The sequence below is a fragment of the Aedes aegypti genome, chromosome 2 (assembly GCF_002204515.2).
Source record: "Aedes aegypti strain LVP_AGWG chromosome 2, AaegL5.0 Primary Assembly, whole genome shotgun sequence".
Lineage (NCBI taxonomy): Eukaryota > Metazoa > Arthropoda > Insecta > Diptera > Culicidae > Aedes > Aedes aegypti.
The window spans coordinates 448055756-448078424 of NC_035108.1; the positions used below are offsets into that span (position 1 = coordinate 448055756).

The 22669-nt window shown below is 34.9% G+C and overlaps 1 protein-coding gene across 1 annotated transcript; it reads right to left on the reverse strand.

Annotated features, from left to right (window-relative positions):
* Positions 1 to 308: 308 nt before the first annotated feature.
* Positions 309 to 15493, reverse strand: LOC5569808 (protein takeout). Its single transcript, XM_021848000.1, has 4 exons — positions 15315 to 15493; positions 15009 to 15246; positions 14807 to 14940; positions 309 to 659 (listed from the first exon to the last, which is right to left on the reverse strand). Exons 1-4 carry the CDS (start codon positions 15376 to 15378, stop codon positions 358 to 360), a joined length of 738 nt encoding a protein of 245 aa, XP_021703692.1. The 5' UTR covers positions 15379 to 15493; the 3' UTR covers positions 309 to 357.
* Positions 15494 to 22669: the final 7176 nt, after the last annotated feature.

Below are 22669 nucleotides of genomic sequence, written 5' to 3' on the forward strand. Positions count from 1 at the left end.
TTTGTGTCCTTCAATACAGATTCGAAGTTTATCAAGCACGTTTAAAAAGCACAAGTTGTTAGCAGTTTTCCTTGGAATTCCCAGATACTGGGATGACATCTATTTAAAAATTATCCCGAAAAGAAAACACGCGTCTCATGAAGTAGCAAAGAGTGTTTTAATCAATCAGTCTCACTTCTTATGGTATGTGTGGATCGCATGATCGATCATATTGTCCGTGATATCTACTTCAGAAATTTGTCTATATACATGAACCTCAATTGTAACGTGTTTCAAAGAATTGTATGAAAGTGAATTAAAGACATTCAAAAAGTTACGTAACGCATATTTATTTCTCATCTAAACAGGAACCAAATTTCACGGTGGCAGCAATTCGAACTCTTCCGCTCCCTCCACGACGCTGTTGGAAATATCGGTAAACACCCGGCCCAAGTTCTTCTCGAAGCTGGGTTTCACTTCGTCCAATATCAGGTTGGGATTATCGTTGATGGCCTGGTTACCGAATTCCTCCAGCGCTGGATCGCCATTGAACAGACCGGTGAAGTAGAACTTGGCCTTGGGGAACTTCAGTTTCAGGTCGATCGGGTCGAACCGGACGAAGTTTTTGTCTCCTTCCGGTGCAAGCCGGTACTGCACTTTGAGGCTGGCAATTGTGTCATCTAGAAAAAAAATTAGTATTAAAACGCAGTTTTGACTGTTATCAAACCAAATGTTCTATAAAAAGTTTCTTAGAGCTTAGTGCTTGAATCAAAAGTAACACAGTCAACTCTCCATATCTCGATATTGAAAGGACCATCGATTTAAGAAGGCATAAAGTTATATAACACAAAACCATTGTAAATGTGATCCAAGGGACCATTGAGGTAGTCATTAAACCAACTTTTACTATGGTTCTCTACCTCGATATCGAAATACAAAATATCGAGTAATATAGAGTAAACAGTATGTGTTTCACAATCTAAAACATTGAAATCTCCATGAATCGATGTTCCATAACTCGATATCGACTCATGAAACCATATTAAAAAAATCATGGTTACTATGATAGTCCCATCAAACAGCTTTTCAAAGCATTTACGTTCCATGACTGGATATTTCCAGAAGTCGATGGTCCCTTCAGATATCCATATATATAGTGATATATGAAAATAAATAATTGTTGGATATACAGTCATACCTCCATGAGTCGATATCTGAAGGGACCATCGACTCATGGAAATATCGAGTCGTGGAAACAGAATCCTTGGAAAGCTGTTTGAGGGGACCATCATAGTATTTATGAAATTTTGTTTTCAGTATGGTTCTATGAGTCGATATCGAGTAAAGGAACATCGACTCATGGAGGTTTCACTGTACGTCTATTAAAAATCATTTTTAAGGTTTTCAAAAAATTAGTATGAAATCAAAAATCCGATTCCAGTATTTACGTCAAAACATGTAAAAATAAAAAGATAAGTTTCCTATCTAGAAATATGAGGATTTGTCTCGAAACGATCTGAGATGTGAAATTTTTAGTTTTATTTAAAAATATCCAAATTACCAAATCTTTAAAAAAAACTTTGACAAAATCTATAAAAGTATAGCTGGTTGGACTGCTTGACATTTATTTATAAAAAAAATCGAATAATCTATCCATCTTATATATCTTATATATCCATCTTTAAACAAACTCAATGGATGAATCTCTTGTAACCCCCACAGTGGCGCATGGCCGGACAAAACCTCTAAATTTTATGCTCTCAACATAATTTTTAAATATATTTCACAGCTTCTGTACCATTGAGTGATGATTTACTAAAATTTGAGATCGATCAGTTTTATTTAGATTTTTGGCAGCATCGTAAGTGTGGAAAAGCTAGCAAAATTGGACTACTTTAAGGTGACACGGGAGACCGTGTAATTTTCTCTATCTTTCGTCTCAATTATCATCAAAACTTTGCAAAATCAAATCTCAAATTTTAATGAACCGATGAACATCAGACCATAATGGAAAGTTGGTCGTGGAACTCTCACTTGCCAACTACGAATTCAACTTCACAGATTTCTCTTCCCTTATGATAAACAACGCGCTGTAAGCTTTCGATGTGGCAAAATCAAACAATCGACAAAATTTAGCAATTAGCTTCTACCATTTCTGGGGCTTGACATCCCCCAAAGCGAACAACACGCTGCACACTTCCGTTCTGACGTTTGCATATAGCAAAACAACAGATATGCCCAATCTCGTTTTTCACCAACGGACATTGCCAGAGTTCCTTTTCCCTAGTGGCAAACAACACGCTGTCAACTTTCTTTCTGACGTTTGCTTTAAGCAAAACAACAAAGGTGACACGGGAGACCGTGTAATTTTCTCTATCTTTCGTCTCAATTATCATCAAAACTTTGCAAAATCAAATCTCAAATTTTAATGAACCGATGAAGCTGAAAAATTAATGGGTTCTGCACTACATTATAGAATTATAGTGATACATTTTTCGCATCGATATATGGTGTGGTACTAAATATTTGCTTCTTCAAATGGATAGGATGATAATGACGTCCCGTGCGGTCTTAAATTAATCAACTGTAGCTTAAGACGAAGTAGGCCATCATTGAAATTGGTACCAGGCATTGATAATTGTGGCTAATTCGTCTAACGATTGCGAAAAACACATAATTTTGCACTGACCTTGCATGTAGTAGCAAGTAGCGATGAATCAATATTATTTAATACTAGTGGTCCCGGCAAACTTCGTCTTGCCATCAAGTAGGCTGCTGAAAAACGCTATGGATCGTCCCATACAAAATGACAGTTCCGTGCACTCTCGTTTTTCAACTTTCCCGGTGAATATCCTGGGATTTTAATACACTTGACGAACAAAACGGAGAAAAAATCATTCAAATCCGTTGACCCGTTATGGCTTACGAACATACATTACGTGACATACAAACACCATTCAATTTTTATTTATATAGATGACTGAGTTGTATCACTTTGTAATTGCAAGTTGTAAAATCAACATGGCTGTTAAAACAAATGACGAGCTACTTTGCCTTATCTAGCAAACTTCAATCAACCATATCTTTGCGAAATCATTACCGATTTGAGCAAAATAGGCTTCATTTGAAAACATAGTCTTAATACTCTAATTGTTATCATGTTAAATTGCTCCTTGTAACAAAAAATGTTTTTAAAATTTTTGTTAAATATTTTGCTTCGTTTTCAAAACGTCGCTCGTTTTATCTGAAGTGTTTTGGGATAATGAGTCACCCACTATGTTGCGGTGAATGATCCATACTTTCAAACTTACAAAAGTGTTTCTTGACACTCTTTGCCGCTAGGGATGGAAATCTCATTTTTTAATTTAATTAATTATCAAATTATAAATTCAAATATGCATCCTGTTTCATGACACGTTAAAATTTTCCTGAAATTATTAAGAGGAAGTTGAATTTGTATCTAGTTTAGATTCATACACTTTTTTTTGCATTACAACCAAAGTTGATATGAACTACCCTTTTTATATGATTGGATGAAAAATCATATTCTGGACGAATTTCAGTAGAAAATCGAATTCAATTCCGACAGTTATTTCCAACGAAGAAAGTTGATAGGTTATCGTTTGCAAGCAAGTAGAGATGCTTTTAAGGTTTTGTCCGACCTTTGTATGATGTCGCGCCACTGTACCAGGTGTAATTTTAACAACAAACATTGGAGAAATTTTTGAAGATTCTCTAGAAACATTTCTTAATAAGAAAAATTATTGTAAAATATATCAATGATTTTGGAAATTGTGCAATTTATTATTGTGGAAAAAAATCAGTGTTATGGTTTTTGAAGATTTTTTAAGTATCCTTGAAAGAATTTATAAATATTTTGGAAAAGTATGTATCCAGTTCTTAAAAAGAATCCATGAGGCCAAAGACGACAAACCAGAAAGATAAAAATTGAACATGCTTAGCTCATGGTAGTTCCGTAATACAGGTGTATTCGGTGGTCATTGTGGAGATTCATTATTTAGCTGGAGGAGGAATCACCCTTCACGTGCTGCTCACACAACTTACCCAGGCAACAGACAGTTCACAAGTGAGCCAGAAAGAATATGCATCTAGTATGCAAGTTACTTCAGTGCTTCACTCAGAGATGCCAACATTGACAATGTGACAGAATGTATAACAGCTCAATGTATCAGACCGCTTGCTGCGATCAATTATATTGCCATAACCCAACACAGTGCAATCTATACCTCACATTCTCCCTCTGCTCCAAAGAAATTGAAGTCAGTTTTCAATTTATGATAAACAAATAAAAAATTGTGTTGGAAATAAATACAATATTCTTTTTAGAACTGGTTATCCCTAATCACTGTACACTATGTAAAATAATCAAGCCTTTTACATTTTTGGCAAACTGTTCCGTATTAAGCTCGTCAACTCCGTAAATCATCACACGTAACACGTAAATGTCTGATTCCTTTCGTTTTTTACAAACAATGATGTTGAATTTCTTTTATTTGGTTTTGAAATTTTCTTTAAGGTTTTTGTTTTTGAAGCATCGTAATTTTACTAATCAAGATGTGCTCTGCTTAAGATTCATAGTTTTGTAATCTGTATATTACGTGACGTAATGCGCATATAATAAAATCATTGTATGAATGTAATTCAGCGTGTATAAATAACATTACAGATTTTTCTAGGGAACGGAATATACAAGATCTCTCAAACCGTCTTTGGGAATTTATTTCCTCATGTCAAGCATATTAAATCATAATTATTGTATAACATAATGTTATCTTCATATAACAGAATGTAATCGAAATATAACAGAATAAAACAAAAAGCTTCACTTTTCGTCAGCAAGCATAGCTCGTTTTCTTCTACACCAAGCAATACGCTTCAAGCTTCCTATACCAAATGTTCACAATAAAGTTGACAAAACCTAACTTTTTGTAAGCATTCTTTACTGGAGCTTACCTTTCTTCAAAGTTATGTTTGACATTTGAATAGAGCAAAACAGCAGATTCAAACTAAACTTAATATGTTGGAAATTTTATGAAGCGTAATAAAACAATCAACTTTTATTTTCTTAGCGGACATTGCAGAGGCTATTTTGCCCAAGATTTTGCCTCACATATTTTCAAATCATTACATATATTACATAAACACAGGGACGCGTAGTGATCGAAAATATTTTTTTTTCCTTCACGGTTATTGCCGGGACTCATCTCTCTCTCTAAGGCAAACAAAAACAACAATCTTTTTTTTATTTAAATACGACATTTCATCAATACAAAATAACAAAAATGGAAGATTTTGACATTTCTCTAGTGCAATATTTACGAAGATCATCTCTTTTATACGGCACAAACAATATTTTAAAATGTCATTTCCCGCTAGCGGAAATCAGAGCTCATGTTTACTAACGGCAATCTCAAGCTGTACTTTTTAAACCATACATTCAAGCAAAACAAACAGAATCTGAAATTTCTGCTTTTCCGGAACAAGGTTTTGTGTGACACTGAATTAACATCCTTAAAGCACTTAGTTTCCCGTGCTCTTTTGATAGTCATCAACCGACCAAATACAATGAAAGGCACTGGATTGCATAGTAGGCATGGTAAAACGTCAACGCCTTGCTCATCCAGTAACATCAGACCATAATGGAAAGTTGGTCGTGGAACTCTCACTTGCCAACTACGAATTCAACTTCACAGATTTCTCTTCCCTTATGATAAACAACGCGCTGTAAGCTTTCGATGTGGCAAAATCAAACAATCGACAAAATTTAGCAATTAGCTTCTACCATTTCTGGGGCTTGACATCCCCCAAAGCGAACAACACGCTGCACACTTCCGTTCTGACGTTTGCATATAGCAAAACAACAGATATGCCCAATCTCGTTTTTCACCAACGGACATTGCCAGAGTTCCTTTTCCCTAGTGGCAAACAACACGCTGTCAACTTTCTTTCTGACGTTTGCTTTAAGCAAAACAACAAAATCGCTCAGTTTTGCTTCTCGTTAGCGGACATCGCCAGGGCTCCTCATTCCTCCGGACAAACAACACGCCGTAAGCTATTCTTCTGAAATTTGCATTGAGCAAATCAACAGAGTCTACAATTTTAGCTTCTCGTCAGCGGACATTGCCAGGGCTTCTCTTTCGTACTGGCAAACAACACACTGTAAGCTTTCTTTCCGACATTTGCTAGATACAAAACAACAGAATCGACTATTTTAGCTTCTCGTCAGCGGACATCGCCAGGGCTCCTCGTCCCTCCTGGCAAACAACACGCCGTAAGCTATATTCCTGATATTTGCATTTAGCAAATCAACAGAATTCACAATCTAAGCTTCTCGTCAGCGGACATTGTCAGTGCTCTGACAAACAACACACTGTAAGCTTTCGTTCTGACATTTGCTAGAAGCAAAACAACAGTATCGACTGGATTTTTTTTTCACTTTTCCATGCTGCTGCTTCTCCGTTACTTTCCACGAACAATCAATCAGCTGCAATTACTATCAATATCACTTTCATCACCAAGACGTACATTCCAGATCCACCAGTATGGGCTTTTTTTTAATTATTTATGTCTTGCATGCACGCTGCAGTGTGATTCCTCCTGTAAAATAAATAATGCCAGGTATCTTTTCCGCAAAATGACGAAAAATCTGGCTGGATCGCCAATTTGGAGATTCATTATTTAGCTGGAGGAGGAATCACCCTTCACGTGCTGCTCACACAACTTACCCAGGCAACAGACAGTTCACAAGTGAGCCAGAAAGAATATGCATCTAGTATGCAAGTTACTTCAGTGCTTCACTCAGAGATGCCAACATTGACAATGTGACAGAATGTATAACAGCTCAATGTATCAGACCGCTTGCTGCGATCGATTATATTGCCATAACCCAACACAGTGCAATATATACCTCACAGTCATCTCTGGGTTATTTCGGTGGCTTAAACGTTCCTGAGACTGAGTCCTCAAATGCTTGTTTTGGAGCTAAAAATAAACATCCCGATACTGTAAAATAGGGTATTTTTGATAATGCGATTAACTTCGAAAGTGTGTTATTTCTGTTAAGCTGATTATGCGTAACGAATGCAGAAGTAAAGAGAAATTCACACTTCATGTCAGAACTATTTTCGTAACAATCGAGAGCATTTGGAGCTTTATATTTTAACATTTAAAATTGATCAGATTTTAACATTTCTAAAACGTTTGAAAGTAATCCACGATGGCTATTTGATGAAGTTTTGAATATTTTGTTACTTATTCTTGATAGCCTAGTTATATGCCTGTTTCACAAACTGGGGTCATTTCTGTAATCAAAGTCAGAAGTTTGTATGCATACAATGCCCTATACATTTCACTAAATTTGTTCGATTTTATTCAAAATACCGTAAATAAGGTGATGTTGATAACTTTTGAGCGATTATATTCAATTATATCTTGTGGTACGCATTTATTATTATCCAGATATTATTCAATCCTTTACTGATTGGATGATTATCGAAATATGTAAAATATGTTTAAAAAACCAAGAATGATGTTGTTGATTTTAAGGTAAAGCTGATCAACAACTGTGAAAGGTTCCTAAACATAAAGACATGCATTATTGACAAAATTTTGGGGTCACTGATTTTGAATTGAGTTTCAAAAATTATATAACTTATTGATAGATCGCTCAATTTTGGGAATAACAGTATTAAACATATTGAACGCCTAATAGCCTGTTCGTGAAATGACTATATTTTCTGTAGAATCCATTTTGTATCCACAATGTGAATTCCAAATTGAATTCAGAAAACAAATCTGGAAACAATTTAGTTGAATAGTGATTGTTTGAACAAGAACCCTTCATCAGTTCATCGTAAAAATAAATTTAATGTCCAACAAAAGCAAGGAGAACCAAAAATAAATATCAGATGCAGTGGCGCAACCAGGCGGGAGATTCGGGGGTCAAACCTTAAATACTGTTGAAGCATTTAGTTGTCGGTGGATTTTTATTTGTTCTAATTGGAGATTTGATAGGTGTTGATCATTAATAACATATTAGAGTAAAGTGGGGTAAAAGTTCGAGTGGGGTAAGAGTTTCTTTTTAAGATTTCTAGCTCAATTCAAAACAAATCTTATAAATGTCATGGTGGTTCGAATGCTATTCAAGTAAGAGACTTTCAATCCATGTATCATAAAAATTGATTGTGATTTGGAAAAGTTATGGCCATTTTTTTGTTTTTCGACGTGAATATTGTAATTTTTGGTCAAACTTTCGTTGCATGCAACCAATTGAAGATAAAATCTTTTTCAATATTTTATGTAAGGGCATTTCTAGGCCTATCATAAGGTTGCTTTGAGGTGTATTAGTTTTTGCATAAATGCTTGAAAACATTTTTTGGCCCATAGTGGGGCAAAAGTTCGAATCAGCGGGGCAAAAGTTCGACCCATGTATAAAATTACGGAAAAATAGTCAAACTGCCTAAAATCCAAATATTATCTTCAAATTTATTAAAAATTGTCTGATCGTGCGAAATCTGTCACCAAAAATTTACATTTCTACTTAGTTTTGCGAAAAACTGCTATTTTTGAGTATATTACAGTTAACCCGGTTTTGGGCAATTTTTTGATGAAAATTTAGCGTGTATTTTTCGTCAAACTTAAGTATACGGTTGGTGTAAAGTATGCCTGTCATAAAAAGATCGATATTTTGTGTTTTAGCCAGCGAACTTTTGCTCCACACTGTGGGGAAAAAGTTCGAATAAGACAATCAATTTTGAAACTGTTATAACTAAAAATGGGTAAATATTTTGACATAAGTTTGTTCAGCAAAATTATAGCCATTATGTTGAAGGTTCACTGTATGGTATTTGTTTTGTTTTAACTGCTATTGTTTTCCTGGAAACTTTGATTATACCACTAAGGTCGAACTTTTGCCCCACCTTACTCTATTATTAGGTCAGTTAAGGTGAAGATGAAATGAAGCCAAACCTCAAAATTTTCAAGAGCACACATCTGGAGAACCAAAGCGTCCATCTGCAGTAGTAAACCAATCAGATTCAAAATAGTCCAAAAACAAAGTTTAATGGTCGAATAGAAAGTTTTTAAGTGTTTACTAGGGTGCGGCTTATTTTTCAAAAGTTCTCAAAACCAAAAATTCGTGTGCTCTACTGAATTCAAATCACACTAAAAGAGAAACCTCAAAATCTGAGCCAAAAATATTAACATGTAAAGGTGGCGCAAGCGTCATGAAGCTGAATTTTCAAGTTAAAAAAAATGACCTTCAGTGAAATAAACATAACTTTGTTATTTTTCTATCGATTTTAAAGTTTTTAGCATCATTTTCTTTCAAATTGAATTTATGAAAACTTTGTAGAACATCAAACTTGTCTAAAATAAAAACTTGTCTTAGTTAAAAATACTTTTATCCAAATTTTGCTTCATTTGACTAGAAACATAATTTTTGTTTGACCATAACTTCATTAATACTCAATCGATTCCGAATCTTTTTACATGTTTTCGAAGCAAATTTAGTTGTTTTCAAACTGTTCATACAACATCTAAAAAATAATTTTGACTTAGGTATTCCACAAAAACTACCCAAAAACATGATTTCTTAATGAAAAAATCAAATTTCTTTGGATTGTTTAAGTTTTTTGCCGGAAATATCATTTTTTCTATAAAACTTGAATTTATAAAGCATCTTGACTTAATTACGAGTTGAATAGTGCATACATATTTTAACATATGCAAACATATTTATGTTTCCAAATTATTTAAACATTGTTGCAAAGTCCTTCCCAAGGGATTAACAAATGAGAAAAACCAGTTTCAGCTTGAAAGATAATATTTAACTGGCAAAAATTTGAAATAAACTGGCATTTTTCGTTAAAAAATCATGTTTTAGTGCAGTTTTTGCTGAATAACTTGGTCAAGATATTTTTTAGTGAAATGTATAAGTGGTTTGAGAACAATTGAATTAGCTTCAAAAGCATGCAAAAAGATTTGGAATCGGTTATGTAATCATGAAGTTATGGTCAAACAAAGTTGAAATTTTTAGTAAAATGAGGAAATTTTTTGAATAAATTACTTTTTACTGAAACTTGTTTTGGTTTTAGACAAACTTTGTGATCTACAAAGATTTCACAAATTTAATTTTGAAGGTATTGATGCTAAAAGTTATAACTTATAACTTGAAAATTCACCTTCATAACGCTTGCGCCACCTCTAAATGTTAGTATTTTTGGCTCAGATTTTGAGATTTCTCTTTAAATGTGATTTGAATTCAGTACAACACACGAATTTTTGGTCTTGAGAACTTTTGAAAAATAAGCCGCACCCTAGTGTTTACTCATACATTTTATGACCAAAACAATGAAAGAAGAACACTTTTTTGACCTTTGAAGTCGGTTTTCCAGGCTGTCAATTCTGGAACATAGGATAATCGTGCTTCAATTAGCAGTTAAGTTTTGCAATGCTGATTTACTTCCGACCTACTGCAGCAATAGTGGTAATAATTTCTATTGCAAATTGCTACGCATAAAGATCATTCTGAACTATGCGTATTTGAAAGGTGAATTAAACTTGAAATAAATGACTTTTAATAAATTCTAATGAAATCTTTCAAATGGAATCGATAGGTTACATACACTAGTACTTGTTTTAAAAATAAAAAATAAAATTCTTCAAACCGAATGCAGAAATGATATGATTTTCTTCCAAGAAAAAACTATCAAAGTTTCACCGTTGATCATTTAGGTCTTACTTTCAGCAAAAAGACACCAAAAAGCACAAATCATGAAGACTTGCGCGTAATTATTTAAGTGTTGGGACATAAATGCTATAAATTTTATGAAATTGAATCGAACCTTTCAGGATCCCCTGAATCGGTTTATCATGGACCAAATTTGATCAAAAAATTCGGAAAGTGCCGTCAAGGCTAGTGCAAATGTAACGTGACAAAGTTTAAACATCCTATTTTATGCAAAGTATTTTTATTTTTCAAGAATTTTGGATCTAACTCTTTTTTTATGAATGAAAAAGACCAATTACTGTGAAAATAATAACTGAAATCATATAACAGTAGGTATCGATAATTTTAATCGATATTTTGTTGGTATCGATTTTTTCTTCCTATATTACTTTCAAGTATGTATATCTTGATGGTACCGTTTCATCCCTACCTCCAGTAAAATGTATCATATTTCATTGATGTTTAATTTGAAATTATTCATCAACCGACTTAGCTTTCTGGGACTAGACATATGTGCCGGTTATTTAAGCCCAGAACTAAAAACGGTTAATTAAGTCCAGAACCAAGAACGTTGAAAAATGTGAAAGGGTCATAGATTTAGGTGTAGTTTTTTTTAATTCAAAACTCACTTTTATCAGTCATTACAACACCATTACACACAAAGCAACAAATATACTCGTTTTTTTTCAAACGCTTTGGTTTAACTTCAACGATCCATATACCATCAAAACTTTGTACATTGCTTACGTGAGGTCACTATTAGAGTATAGTAGTATTGTATGATCTCCTTTAATGAAGACATATTATGAACGTCTTGAATCAGCTCAAAAACAATTTCTGCTAAATGCTCTTCATAAATTGGGCTGGACTTCCTTCCCTCTTCCATCTCATTAATCAATAGCAATTCAGCATTGATATTCTGACATTGAAAAAGCAACGTTAATTCGCAATGGGTTCATTCGTCGCCGATATTGTTTCGCACCTAACTTATTAAACAGTATAAATTTTTATTCTCCTTCTTGGCAAATGAGCAATCGTAACTCATTTTCTCCTCTAAATGATTAGTTTATACAATCAATATTGCGGAACAATTGGCTTATCAATATCGCGCAGTAACCTAAGAATATACTCTAACTCTGTAAGATATTTTAGTATTTGTTTGAGTGGTAACATGCAATCCACTTTTGATTGACAAAATAAATAATTTCGTGGTCTTCCTCCAAGTCACCTACCTAAAATCGGTCAACAATCCTAGGTTATTGTAATTTATTATGTGATCTCTTCTGGGCGTTGCAATCTATCTTTATATGCACAGTTATTTTGACAGAGTTACAGAAAAAATCAAATGGCTGGGTTATTTCAATGATATATAGATTGATTTGTATTTAGAAATGGATCGAAAAAGACCCAATACCAGCAGTAATAGCATTTCATGGGTCATCGAATGTGTACAAAATTATGACTTTAGTTTCTGGAAGTACACGCCCATTCTAGCAATCATAATTGTTTTAAGATAATAAAATAACGACTGTTTACACACAGAAAAAAAAACTCATGCAAATTTCAGTGTAAACTCATGCACATTAGGGTGCGGCTTATTTTTCAAAAGTTCTCAAAACCAAAAATTCGTGTGCTCTACTGAATTCAAATCACATTAAAAGAGAAACCTCAAAATCTGAGCCAAAAATATTAACATTTAGGGGTGGCGCAAGCGTCCTGAAGGTGAATTTTCAAGTTATAAAAAAAAACCTTCAGTGAAGTAAACATAACTTTGTTAGTTTTCAAGCGATTTCAAATCTTTTAGCATCAATACCTTCAAAATTAAATTTACAAAAATTTTGTAGAACATCAAATTTGTGTAAAATCCAAACAAGTTTAAGTTAAAAGTAATTTATTCAAAATTTTTCCTCATTTTACTAAAAATTTCAACTTTGTTTGACCATAACTTCATGATTACTTAACCGATTCTAAATCTTTTTACATGTTTTCGAAGCTATTTCAATTGTTTTCAAACCTTTCATACATCACATTCCACTAAAAAAATGTCTTGACCAAGTTATTCAGCAAAAACTGCATAAAAACATGATTTTTAAACGAAAAATGCCAGTTTTTTTTTAATTTTTGCCAGTTAAATATTATCTCTAAAGCTGAAACTGGTTTTTCTCATTTGTTAAACTTTTGAAAAGGGCTTTGCAACAATTTTTAAATAATTTTGAAACAAAAATATGTCTGCATATGTTGAAATATATATGCACTATTCAACTCGTAGTAAAAGCAAGATGCTATATAAATTCAAGTTTTACAGAAAAAATGCAATTTCCGGCGAAAAAACTTCGATAATTAAAAGAAATTCGATTTTTGCATTAAAAAATCATGTTTTTGGATAGTTTTCGGTGAAAAACTTAGTCAAAACCATTTTTTAGAAAAATGTATTGTATGAACAGTTTGAAAACAACTAAATTTGCTTCAAAAACATGTAAAAAGATTCGGAATCGATTGAGTATTCAAGAAGTTATGGTCCAACCAAGTTGAAATTTTTAGTAAAATGAGAAAAAAATTGTATAAAAGTATTTTAAACTAAGACTAGTTCTGAGTACAGACAAATTTGATGTTCTACAAAGTTTTCATGAATTCAATGCTGAAGATAATGATGCTAAAAGTTTTGAAATTTGTTGGAAAATAACAAAGTTATGTTTACTTCACTGAAGGTCATTTTTATAACTTGAAAATTCACCTTCAAGATGCCTGCGCCACCTCTAAATGTTAATATTTTTGGCTCAGATTTTGAGGTTTCTCTTTTAATGTGATTTAAATTCAGTAGAGCATACGAATTTTTGGTTTTGAGAACTTTTGAAAAATAAGCCGCACCCTAATGCACATGAAGGGAATGCCAGATGTATCGTGACGTGTAAATGTCACATCGTGTAAAATTACAATAACATCATGAAAGTTTCCGCTATACATCGTGTAATCTAGCATGGGCTCTTACCGATTACGCGATTATTCTTTTTTTTTTCTTTCTGTACATCGAACTTTAAGGTGACACGGGAGACCGTGTTATTTTCCCTATCTTTTGTCTCACTCTAACAATTATCATCAAAACTTTGTGGAAGCAAATCTCGAGTTTTAGTGAACCGCTGAAGCTGAAAATTTAATGGGTCGTCCACTACACATATAGAATCATAGTGCTAAATTTTTCGCATTGATATATGGAGTGGCTCTTGGGATTTGCTTCTTCAAATGGATAGGGTGATTATGATGACGTCCCGTGCGGCCTTAATGCCAACAGTTGGCGCCAGCGGCAAAAAGTGTAGGCAACAAACTTTCCAACATTCAGTTTCTCTCACTGGCCGCTGCTGAGTGGTGACACTGATATTTGTATTCCACTCGCGCTACACTCGGTTCTCAAATTTCTCAAACTTCCAGCACATAAAATAATGGTAGTTCAGAGCTGTCAAAACTTTGGAAAATAATTAAAACGTTAATTACCTACTTGCAATTAAGACAATGGATAGAAGAAGTTGTGATTATATGGTCGGGGTTCTGCTAAACTGCACCAAGTGCCAAAAACTTTTTTTTTGCTGCCCAATTTCACTGGCCTCTGTTTCTATGAGTTGCTTGGAATGGATAAATTGTAAGGAAATTGAAAGACAAAACAGTTTTTTTAGTCATTAGCATTCAATGAAGTGTGTTACAACTTATTTCCCAGACAAAACGGCTCTTTCAGTTACCGAGACCGGTTGAAATTCTTTTAATTGTACTTCCTATGTGCATCTAAGTCAGAAAATAATAATAACTCACATTCGCTTAATCGATTCTAAGTCAAATCGTTGGTATCTTGCCAACATTTTTATGGGAGTTACTATGGAAAAAAAATAGTAATTCGTTCAATCAGCCATAGGTTTTTTATGGAATACTGCCATCTGTATTGCTAGAGACAATCATCAGCTACTTCTTATCAGTAATTAACATTTGAAAAACTAAACACAAATAATGCACTTTAGTTCAACTCCTTGCAACGATACGCGATTCAACCTCGTACTAAATAATAAAATTCTTCACATTGTTACTACTTACTAAGTTGCAGCCGAAAATCTCCTTTTCCTGCAGCCCTCAACAGTAGAATATTCATGCTGAGATCATACTGCCCAACAATGCTCATCTTCGGTATGATCGATATGATGTCGAACTTTTTGGCAGCTAGATCAGATCTACAACACACAAAAGAACGCTTTATTACGATTCAGACTCCGTTATCCATTAAAGTACATTCACCCACCGAATTTTCTTGATAACGAATCCGCCTGTCCCTCTGATGGTCACATTGGACAACACCAAACGAAATCCAGCTCCGTTGTTGATTTCCATCCGATCGAAGTAGATCGGATCGAACTTCGGTGCCTGCCGACCATCTCCGTAATTTGCATCGATCACATTCTGTCGAATGCCGTCCACAACGTTCATAATACACTTTTCCAAATTGGGATCACTCCTCGAGCAGACGCTCAGAACTGGCGCTATGTTGAGAAAAATTGGAAGTTGTACTTTTCTGATCGATTCTGCACAATCTTTTCCTTGCACATACCCACATAGGGCTTCCCATTGTGGCATCCTAGCACCACTAGGAAGAGTATGACCGCTTGTTTCATTTCGACCGTTTTCAGGAACTGTCAGTAAGCCGTAAATTTACCACATTTGAGAGAGAAACTGCTCTTACCACTTCCGGACGAACATTGAAAGGCTAATTGCTTCTCTCAGACCGTTTTATACAACAGAATCCGCTAGTAGCATCATCTAGCTAGCGCATCATAAAACGGCGTTAGAATGTACTCCCATGAAATGGAAAAGTTTGCATGTGCATAATGGAGACCAGTTTGAAGCCTCTTCCCAATATGAAATCGCTCACTTCTCGCACTGAATTAAGCGATCAAAGTGAATGAACAGCCTTATTGAACATTCCTCGCGGAGTTATCAGTTGGCGGCGGTCGAATAGTTGCCGTTGATCGAGGCACGTGAAACTCGTCATTTTGGGAGATCACAATCGTCGGCAAACTAATTACTGAATTATAACCTCACCGAGATTGTGCTGTAGACAATTGACTTTTGCTTCACCCTGGCGATGAACTGGGTGTGATCAACAGCCTAGCGAACCAGTTTGGAGTTATGAGGCCTTCCTTAGCCTAGTGTTAAAGTCAGCAACTTACAAAGCAAAACCATGTTGAAGGTGTCTGGGTTCGATTCCCGGTCGGTTGAGGATCTTTTCGTAATGGTCCTTGACTTTCTTAGGCATAAAGTAGAATGCTTCTGACATGCAAATGCGAAAATGGCACCTTTGTCAAAGCTCGCAGTTAACGACTGTGGAAGTGCTCTTAGAACACTTAGCTGAGTAACAGGCCCTGTCCCAGTGGGGACGTAATACCAAGAAGAAGAGGAACCAGTTTAGATGAGTTCAGGTCACGATGTGGTGTAGAACTTTTCTGTGGTTTTTGAATGAATAAGTTTCATGTGCTACATTATAGTTTCAGAAAAGTTACTTCGTAGATAACGCTTACTGTATGAAAAAATAATTTCAATTCTTACAATTCCACATGTCATCGATTTCATTCACAATCATGAATTGCAACGCAAACCAGCGTAATGACAGGGAGGCGTTAGCAAAATGAATTATTCACGAACGTATAATTGTTTAATTTGATTATGCATTGTGTGCTAAAGTGAACAAGATTTTATCATTTTCTTTCAATTATTGAACATGCAAAGCGTGGCGCACCGGAAAAAAGGTTTGCGTTTTATTTCGACTTTAACGTTGGAAGATAACAGCTTTCAACGAGTGCTTGATTTTTGAATGCTTTAAAAAGAAATCCTTATACAATTTTTACAAAAAAATGTAGCATAAACATTTGCATCGAAGAAACGTTACTAAGTAACTAAAACTTCGACTACCCATGTAAAGCTATACTTTCAATCAACTCTTGTGTTTACCAACCTCAATTTATTTTTTTCAAAACGCAGTCGGCTGGTTTGAGCCGTAATAGACATGACAACCCTAGTAGCTTCAAGTTCCAAAAATGTTGTATGAACTTTCGAGTGGAATTTTCTAGCTGCTTAAGAGGCTAAAATATGCACCGAACGAGAATGAGCATGGGCATTAGAGTGATGCAAATTTCGAAATTTTTGCTCCCCTATGCTTAAACCATTGAAATTATGGTAAAAAGCATCCTCCCAAAATTTGAAATGATTTGGAAGAAATTTGACTGTGCACACGCCATTTGAATTTTATATGGCGATTACTATGGAAAACGCCAATCTTTTGTGTTCAGCCCTCTATCTCTTCGTCATAATATTTTATGGGAAAGTGAACACACTCTTCTCATGTGAAAATCTTCCAGCTACAACTTTGCCGAAGACCACATTTTGATTGGACGTCAGGAAAAATTGTTATTCATCATTATAAAGTGGGTTTGCCTTCAGTAAGCTTTACCAACTATTCGTCAGGCAACATTGGTGCTCCTGGCGGGAAGAATAAATCAAAGTAATCCAGGCTACTATGTTCTACAGCAAAAAAGCAGTGTTGCTCTGAAAGTAATTGAATGATCATCTCAGCATGATTTATACTTTGGAATCAAGAATAACAAATTATCCTTACGTCTTAACAAAATGTGGTCTTCGGCAAAGTTGTAGCTGTGAAGATTTTACATGAGAAGAGTGTGTTCACTTTTTTCATATATTATTATGACGAGCAGATAGAGGACTGAACACAAAAGATTTGGCTTTTCCATAGTAATTTCCATATAAACTTCAAATGGCGTGTGCTCATTCAAATTTCTTCCAAATCACTTCAAATTTTGGGAGAATGATTTTCATCATAATTGACACCGTTTAAGCATAGGGGAGCAAAAACTTCAAAATTTGCATCAGTCTAATGGGCATAATTGACCGCTCGCAGATGCTACTCCGTTATTGCAAGAACATCTGTACTTACACGGGAAACCAATAGACGCTACTCAGGATCAGCAACATTCTCAATGTTAAAGTATTGGTGCTCGCATTATTATAACAAACAATCACGGCGCCGACTGCGCACAGTATTTCGATCGGCCGAAATCGTGAACTTAATTCTGTAGCACCTTTAAACGTGATTTTTTCGGAATGGTGTCTTCGGACGAAAATTTTCTAAAAATATAGCGCATATATTGACGGTAAATGTTAGTTCGCAACTTTGCCACGGGCGGCGCTGCAAAAACTTTTTTTTTGAAATGACGATCTTTAAATATGATGTCTTCGGCAAAGTTGTAGATAATTCAAATACAAACAACTTTGCCAAAGACACCTAGTGTGTATTCAGCCGCATTTCCAAAATACGGGAGTATTTTATGAACGACCCCCTAAAACTAGTTTTTCTCCGATATTTTGAAAATGCGAAGTTTCCGGTAGCAAGAATGTTCTACAAAATTGTGTAAACAGTCAAAATGAATCATTCACTAGAAGACACTAGGTTTCTAAAGACCAAGGAAAAGCAGTTATAACCATTTAAGTGCAAAAATCAGTCATTTTTGGGGTCCGTGTATTTATTTGGGTGGCAGCTAGTGGCAGATGAAACCTAGTAGGGTTTAAAATACGTCATTAGTAGTTTTAAATCTCGATAGTGTTATTATTATCCACGAGTATCCCTTTTACTTAGAGGAAGTTTCATCAATGACTCTTATTACCCTGAAGTACTTAGTTATATGATGGGTAGAGGGCTATGTGGCTCCATACTTCTTCTTTTTCTTCTTCTTGACACATTCTTCATCATTACGCACACCCAAATTTTCCAAATACATTTTTGAAGAAAATTCTCAATCTCCTGAAAAGACGCTTTACGAAATGACTCGCCCTACAATTATTTTTCACTTGAGATTTTTGCGTTTTTTCGTACATCCCAAGTAACCAAATAGCACTTTAATTCGCTCCGCGTATTAGCATCATACAACTGACACGCTTAATTGGTCGAATAATAGCACTAAAAGACCAAAAAGATAAACTAGCAGGCTAGTGTTTACTACATGACACGTGCAAGAACGATGCGGTGAGTAGCAAATTATGTGATGTATCAAATTCAAATCCAAAATCAGGCAAGTGCCTCAATATCAGATCATTTTGTAAATGAGTGTTGCAACCATAAGAACTGCGTTAACATTTAAACACTGATTCGATTCACAGAAAAGTGATTCAATGTTTTATTCTTTTCTCAACGGAATATTTCACCGAATTTGCATAGCTTGCACTTACTATAGTGTCTATGTACGAAAAATAGCTAAAAATGCAATCGAAAAATAGTTGTATGGCGAGTCATTTTGTAAAGACTAATTGAGAACTTTCTTCATAAAAGAATTCGGAACCTATTGAGTGTGTGCATAAAGATGAAGAATGTGCCAAGGAGAAGAAAAAGAAGAAGTTTGGAGTCACATTGCCCTCCCCGACCAGAACCACACAACAAGATTATAACAAATTCCTATCAACAGCAGTTAAAAATAACAGAACTTGATAAAATTTTGCTATCAAGATGGCTTTGTTCTCAACTTGTTATATTTTATGCAACACATTTAAAACAACATTTGTTGTATTTTTGACATCGCATTTATAAGTTTGTTGCAAATAACATCCATTGTCATAAACAGTAACATAGTTTGCAATAATTTTGTTATTTTGTAATATCCTTGCAACACATTCTGTAATAATTTTGATATAATTGTAACAGGGTTTGTTATATTTTAGTTTGATTTGGTGCAAATTTTGTTATTTTTACTACTAACGGTACATGTTTTGTAACAACTGGTGGTATAAAAACAATCATATCAGGGGAACATATTCTGTTATAATCTTGTTTTTCCGTCTGGTCGGGATATCATAAACAGTAACATAGTTTGCAATAATTTTGTTATTTTATAACATCCTTGCAACACATTCTGTAATAATTTTGATATAATTATAACAGGGTTTGTTATATATAACTTTAATTTGGTGCAAATTTTGTTAGAATTGTTGTTATTTTAATTACTAACGGCACATGTTTTATAACAACTGGTGATATAAAAAAATCATATCAGGGGAACACATTCTGTTATAATCTTGTTTGTTCCCTCTGGTCGGGTCTACCCATCACATAACTAAGTACTTCAGGGTAATAAGAGTCATTGATGAAACTTCCTCTAAGTAAAAGGGATACTCGTGGATACTGATGACACTATCGACATTTACAACTACTAATGATGTATTTTCAACCCTACTAGGTTTCATCTGCCACCAGCTGCCACCTGAATAAATAAACGGACCCCAAAAATGACTGATTTTTGCACTTAAATGGTTATAACTGCTTTTCCTTGGTCTTTAGAAACCTAGTGTCTTCTAGTGAATGATTCATTTTGACTGTTTACACAATTTTGTAGAACATTCTTGCTACCGGAAACTTCGCATTTTCAAAATATCGGAGAAAAACTAGTTTTAGGGGGTCGTTCATAAAATACTCCCGTATTTTGGAAATGCGGCTGAATACACACTAGGTGTCTTTGGCAAAGTTGTTTGTATTTGAATTATCTACAACTTTGCCGAAGACATCATATTTAAAGATCGTCATTTCAAAAAAAAATTTTTTGCAGCGCCGCCCGTGGCAAAGTTGCGAACTAACATTTACCGTCAATATATGCGCTATATTTTTAGAAAATTTTCGTCCGAAGACACCATTCCGAAAAAATCACGTTTAAAGGTGCTACAGAATTAAGTTCACGATTTCGGCCGATCGAAATACTGTGCTGCGTCTGAATGCAGTTCAATTTGGGGATGGGAGGGAAATGTTGATGTGTTACTTGCTGTATGGAAGCCGAGGAGTTCTCTGCACTTCCACAAGTAAACACTGAGAGTTTGGATATGGGCTAGGGTTGGGAAAGCGATTCGTTTTGGTAAACGATAAATATATATACTTTAAAATGAATGCGCTTAACCGCATACGCGATATTACTCGATAAACGCCGAACACGTGTTTATCACTCGCCCCCACAGGAGCAAGCGTTAAAGTCGAAGGATCAAACAGCACTCGTCTTTGGAACATCACACAAAACATAAAAAAAAACAAAATGAAATACGATCATACAGATAAAGGCTTTCTTTTTGTTCAATGTTGTTTCATTAAAACTGTTACGCTGTACTTTTAAACATTGACTTGAAGTTACGAGTACTGCTTAACATGCAGATCAATAACCAACAGAAAAAGAACAGACTGATCATTGTTCTACGTCACATCTTTAACATTTTGTATGATTTTCATCGGGCAATAACGATTTATTTCAAGTTTCTAACAGCATGCAAATAAACGTATTGTCAGGGAACGGTATAACTCACTTCGATGGCTCTAGTTGTCGTTCCACCAACACTCGATTTAGGGTTGACCTTGACCAAGGTGAATGGGCATTGGAGTGAATAAACGCCGGATTTATCCTTGATTGGCCCCTTGGGGCAGCATGCCGACTATCCAGAGTCTATCCTTGGGGGGGTTTCTAGCGGTCACATTAAATACACTCGCGGTTACAGTTAAAACAAAAGTCTAAAACACACTACATTTATTTTTATCTTAAGCACTAACAAATTTCGTTCTTAACTCTAACACCTTAAAATAACCGTGCGAACGGTCCTACATCCGCGTATACCGTTGACCTGCCGAGATCCAACTGAAGATGCTCTTCACTTTCATCTAACTCGATTGCTCATGCGATGTTTTGGCTCGGATCATTTCTTCGGTTCAGTGAGTATTTGCCGTACCTTTTACTCTCGAGACTAAACTCACCACTGCAAGAAGCATGTGCGTGGCGTCATTGTCCCGAGTAGATATGCATGAGATACTTAGCATTTAATCTCCGCTCTCCATATACCTTCTACCATCTAGCGTCCACATACTACAGCGAGATGATGCGTGTTGACTGCGATCGTCGAACTATCTCAAATACTTCAGACTCCAGGGTTGTAGTTTAGGAAGGTTGTGTTGATAATAGACACGTATAACAGCGTTTGCTTCATCATACGTGCCAAGCTGTTGTTTGAAGTTGAAATTGAAAGTGCTGTGCGCGCGATTCAAAAAACAAGTCAGCTTTTGCTAAACAGAGGGGTAAAATGAGATGTAACTTGTTGCTTTGATGGACGAAAATTTATGATCGAAAGTGATGTGTGCAAATCGAAATTGCAAGAGAATGAGTAGAGCTAGCAAGTGTCAAAAAACGCATTATGGAGCAGCTTGAGCGGTTCCACGCCAAATCGGTAAACGATGAAACTCGACTACCTTGGATTCAAATGGAATTTTACACATAGTTTCGATATAATAAAATAAGTTTTTTCCACTGGTGGAGAGACCATTTAAAATCAAGAGTAACTTCTGATAAGGGCGTAAGTATTTTTAGCATCACCATTTAAAAAAAAATGTACCTCGGAAACCGTTTGTTATAGAGAAAAAGTGTCTTTGGAGGGATGGTAGACAATCAAATAGGCTTTGTAAAAAAATATATATAGTGAAAAAAAATACTTTTATTTCCATGAAAAAATCAAAATTAAACTTTAAAACACAAATTGCAAAAAATAGGTATCTTCGATTTTTTTTTCAATTTTTTTCTGTTAAAATTTCAAGTAAAACCAGATGTTTTAAGCACAACTTCAACATGGTGCAATCTAAAATAAAAAAGTTTTTCTAAGAGCAACTTTTGGTGCATTTCTGAAAATTCAATTTCTGGCCGTAGAAAAGACGTTTTGATGCTGTAATATGATTCTTCATCCAAAAACAATTCAAAATGCTATTAACAATGATCTTCCTAAAACTAGCCGTTTTCAAGATATTTAGGATTCAATTATATTAATATCATAAAACTTAAGAAAATACGCCTGTTTCATAAGTTACTCCAGATGCTCCACCAACAATGT

What these genes read in the sequence shown, in the direction of transcription:
- LOC5569808 (XM_021848000.1), bottom strand. Translation starts at nt 15,378, where the DNA reads ATGAAACAAGCGGTCATACTCTTCCTAGTGGTGCTAGGATGCCACAAT. An exon ending in CAATGGGAAGCCCTATGTGG is followed by an intron (nt 15,247 to 15,314) that starts GTATGTGCAAGG and finishes TTCTCAACATAG; the next exon opens with CGCCAGTTCTGAGCGTCTGC. An exon ending in AGATTTTCGGCTGCAACTTA is followed by an intron (nt 660 to 14,806) that starts GTAAGTAGTAAC and finishes TTTTTTTTCTAG; the next exon opens with ATGACACAATTGCCAGCCTC.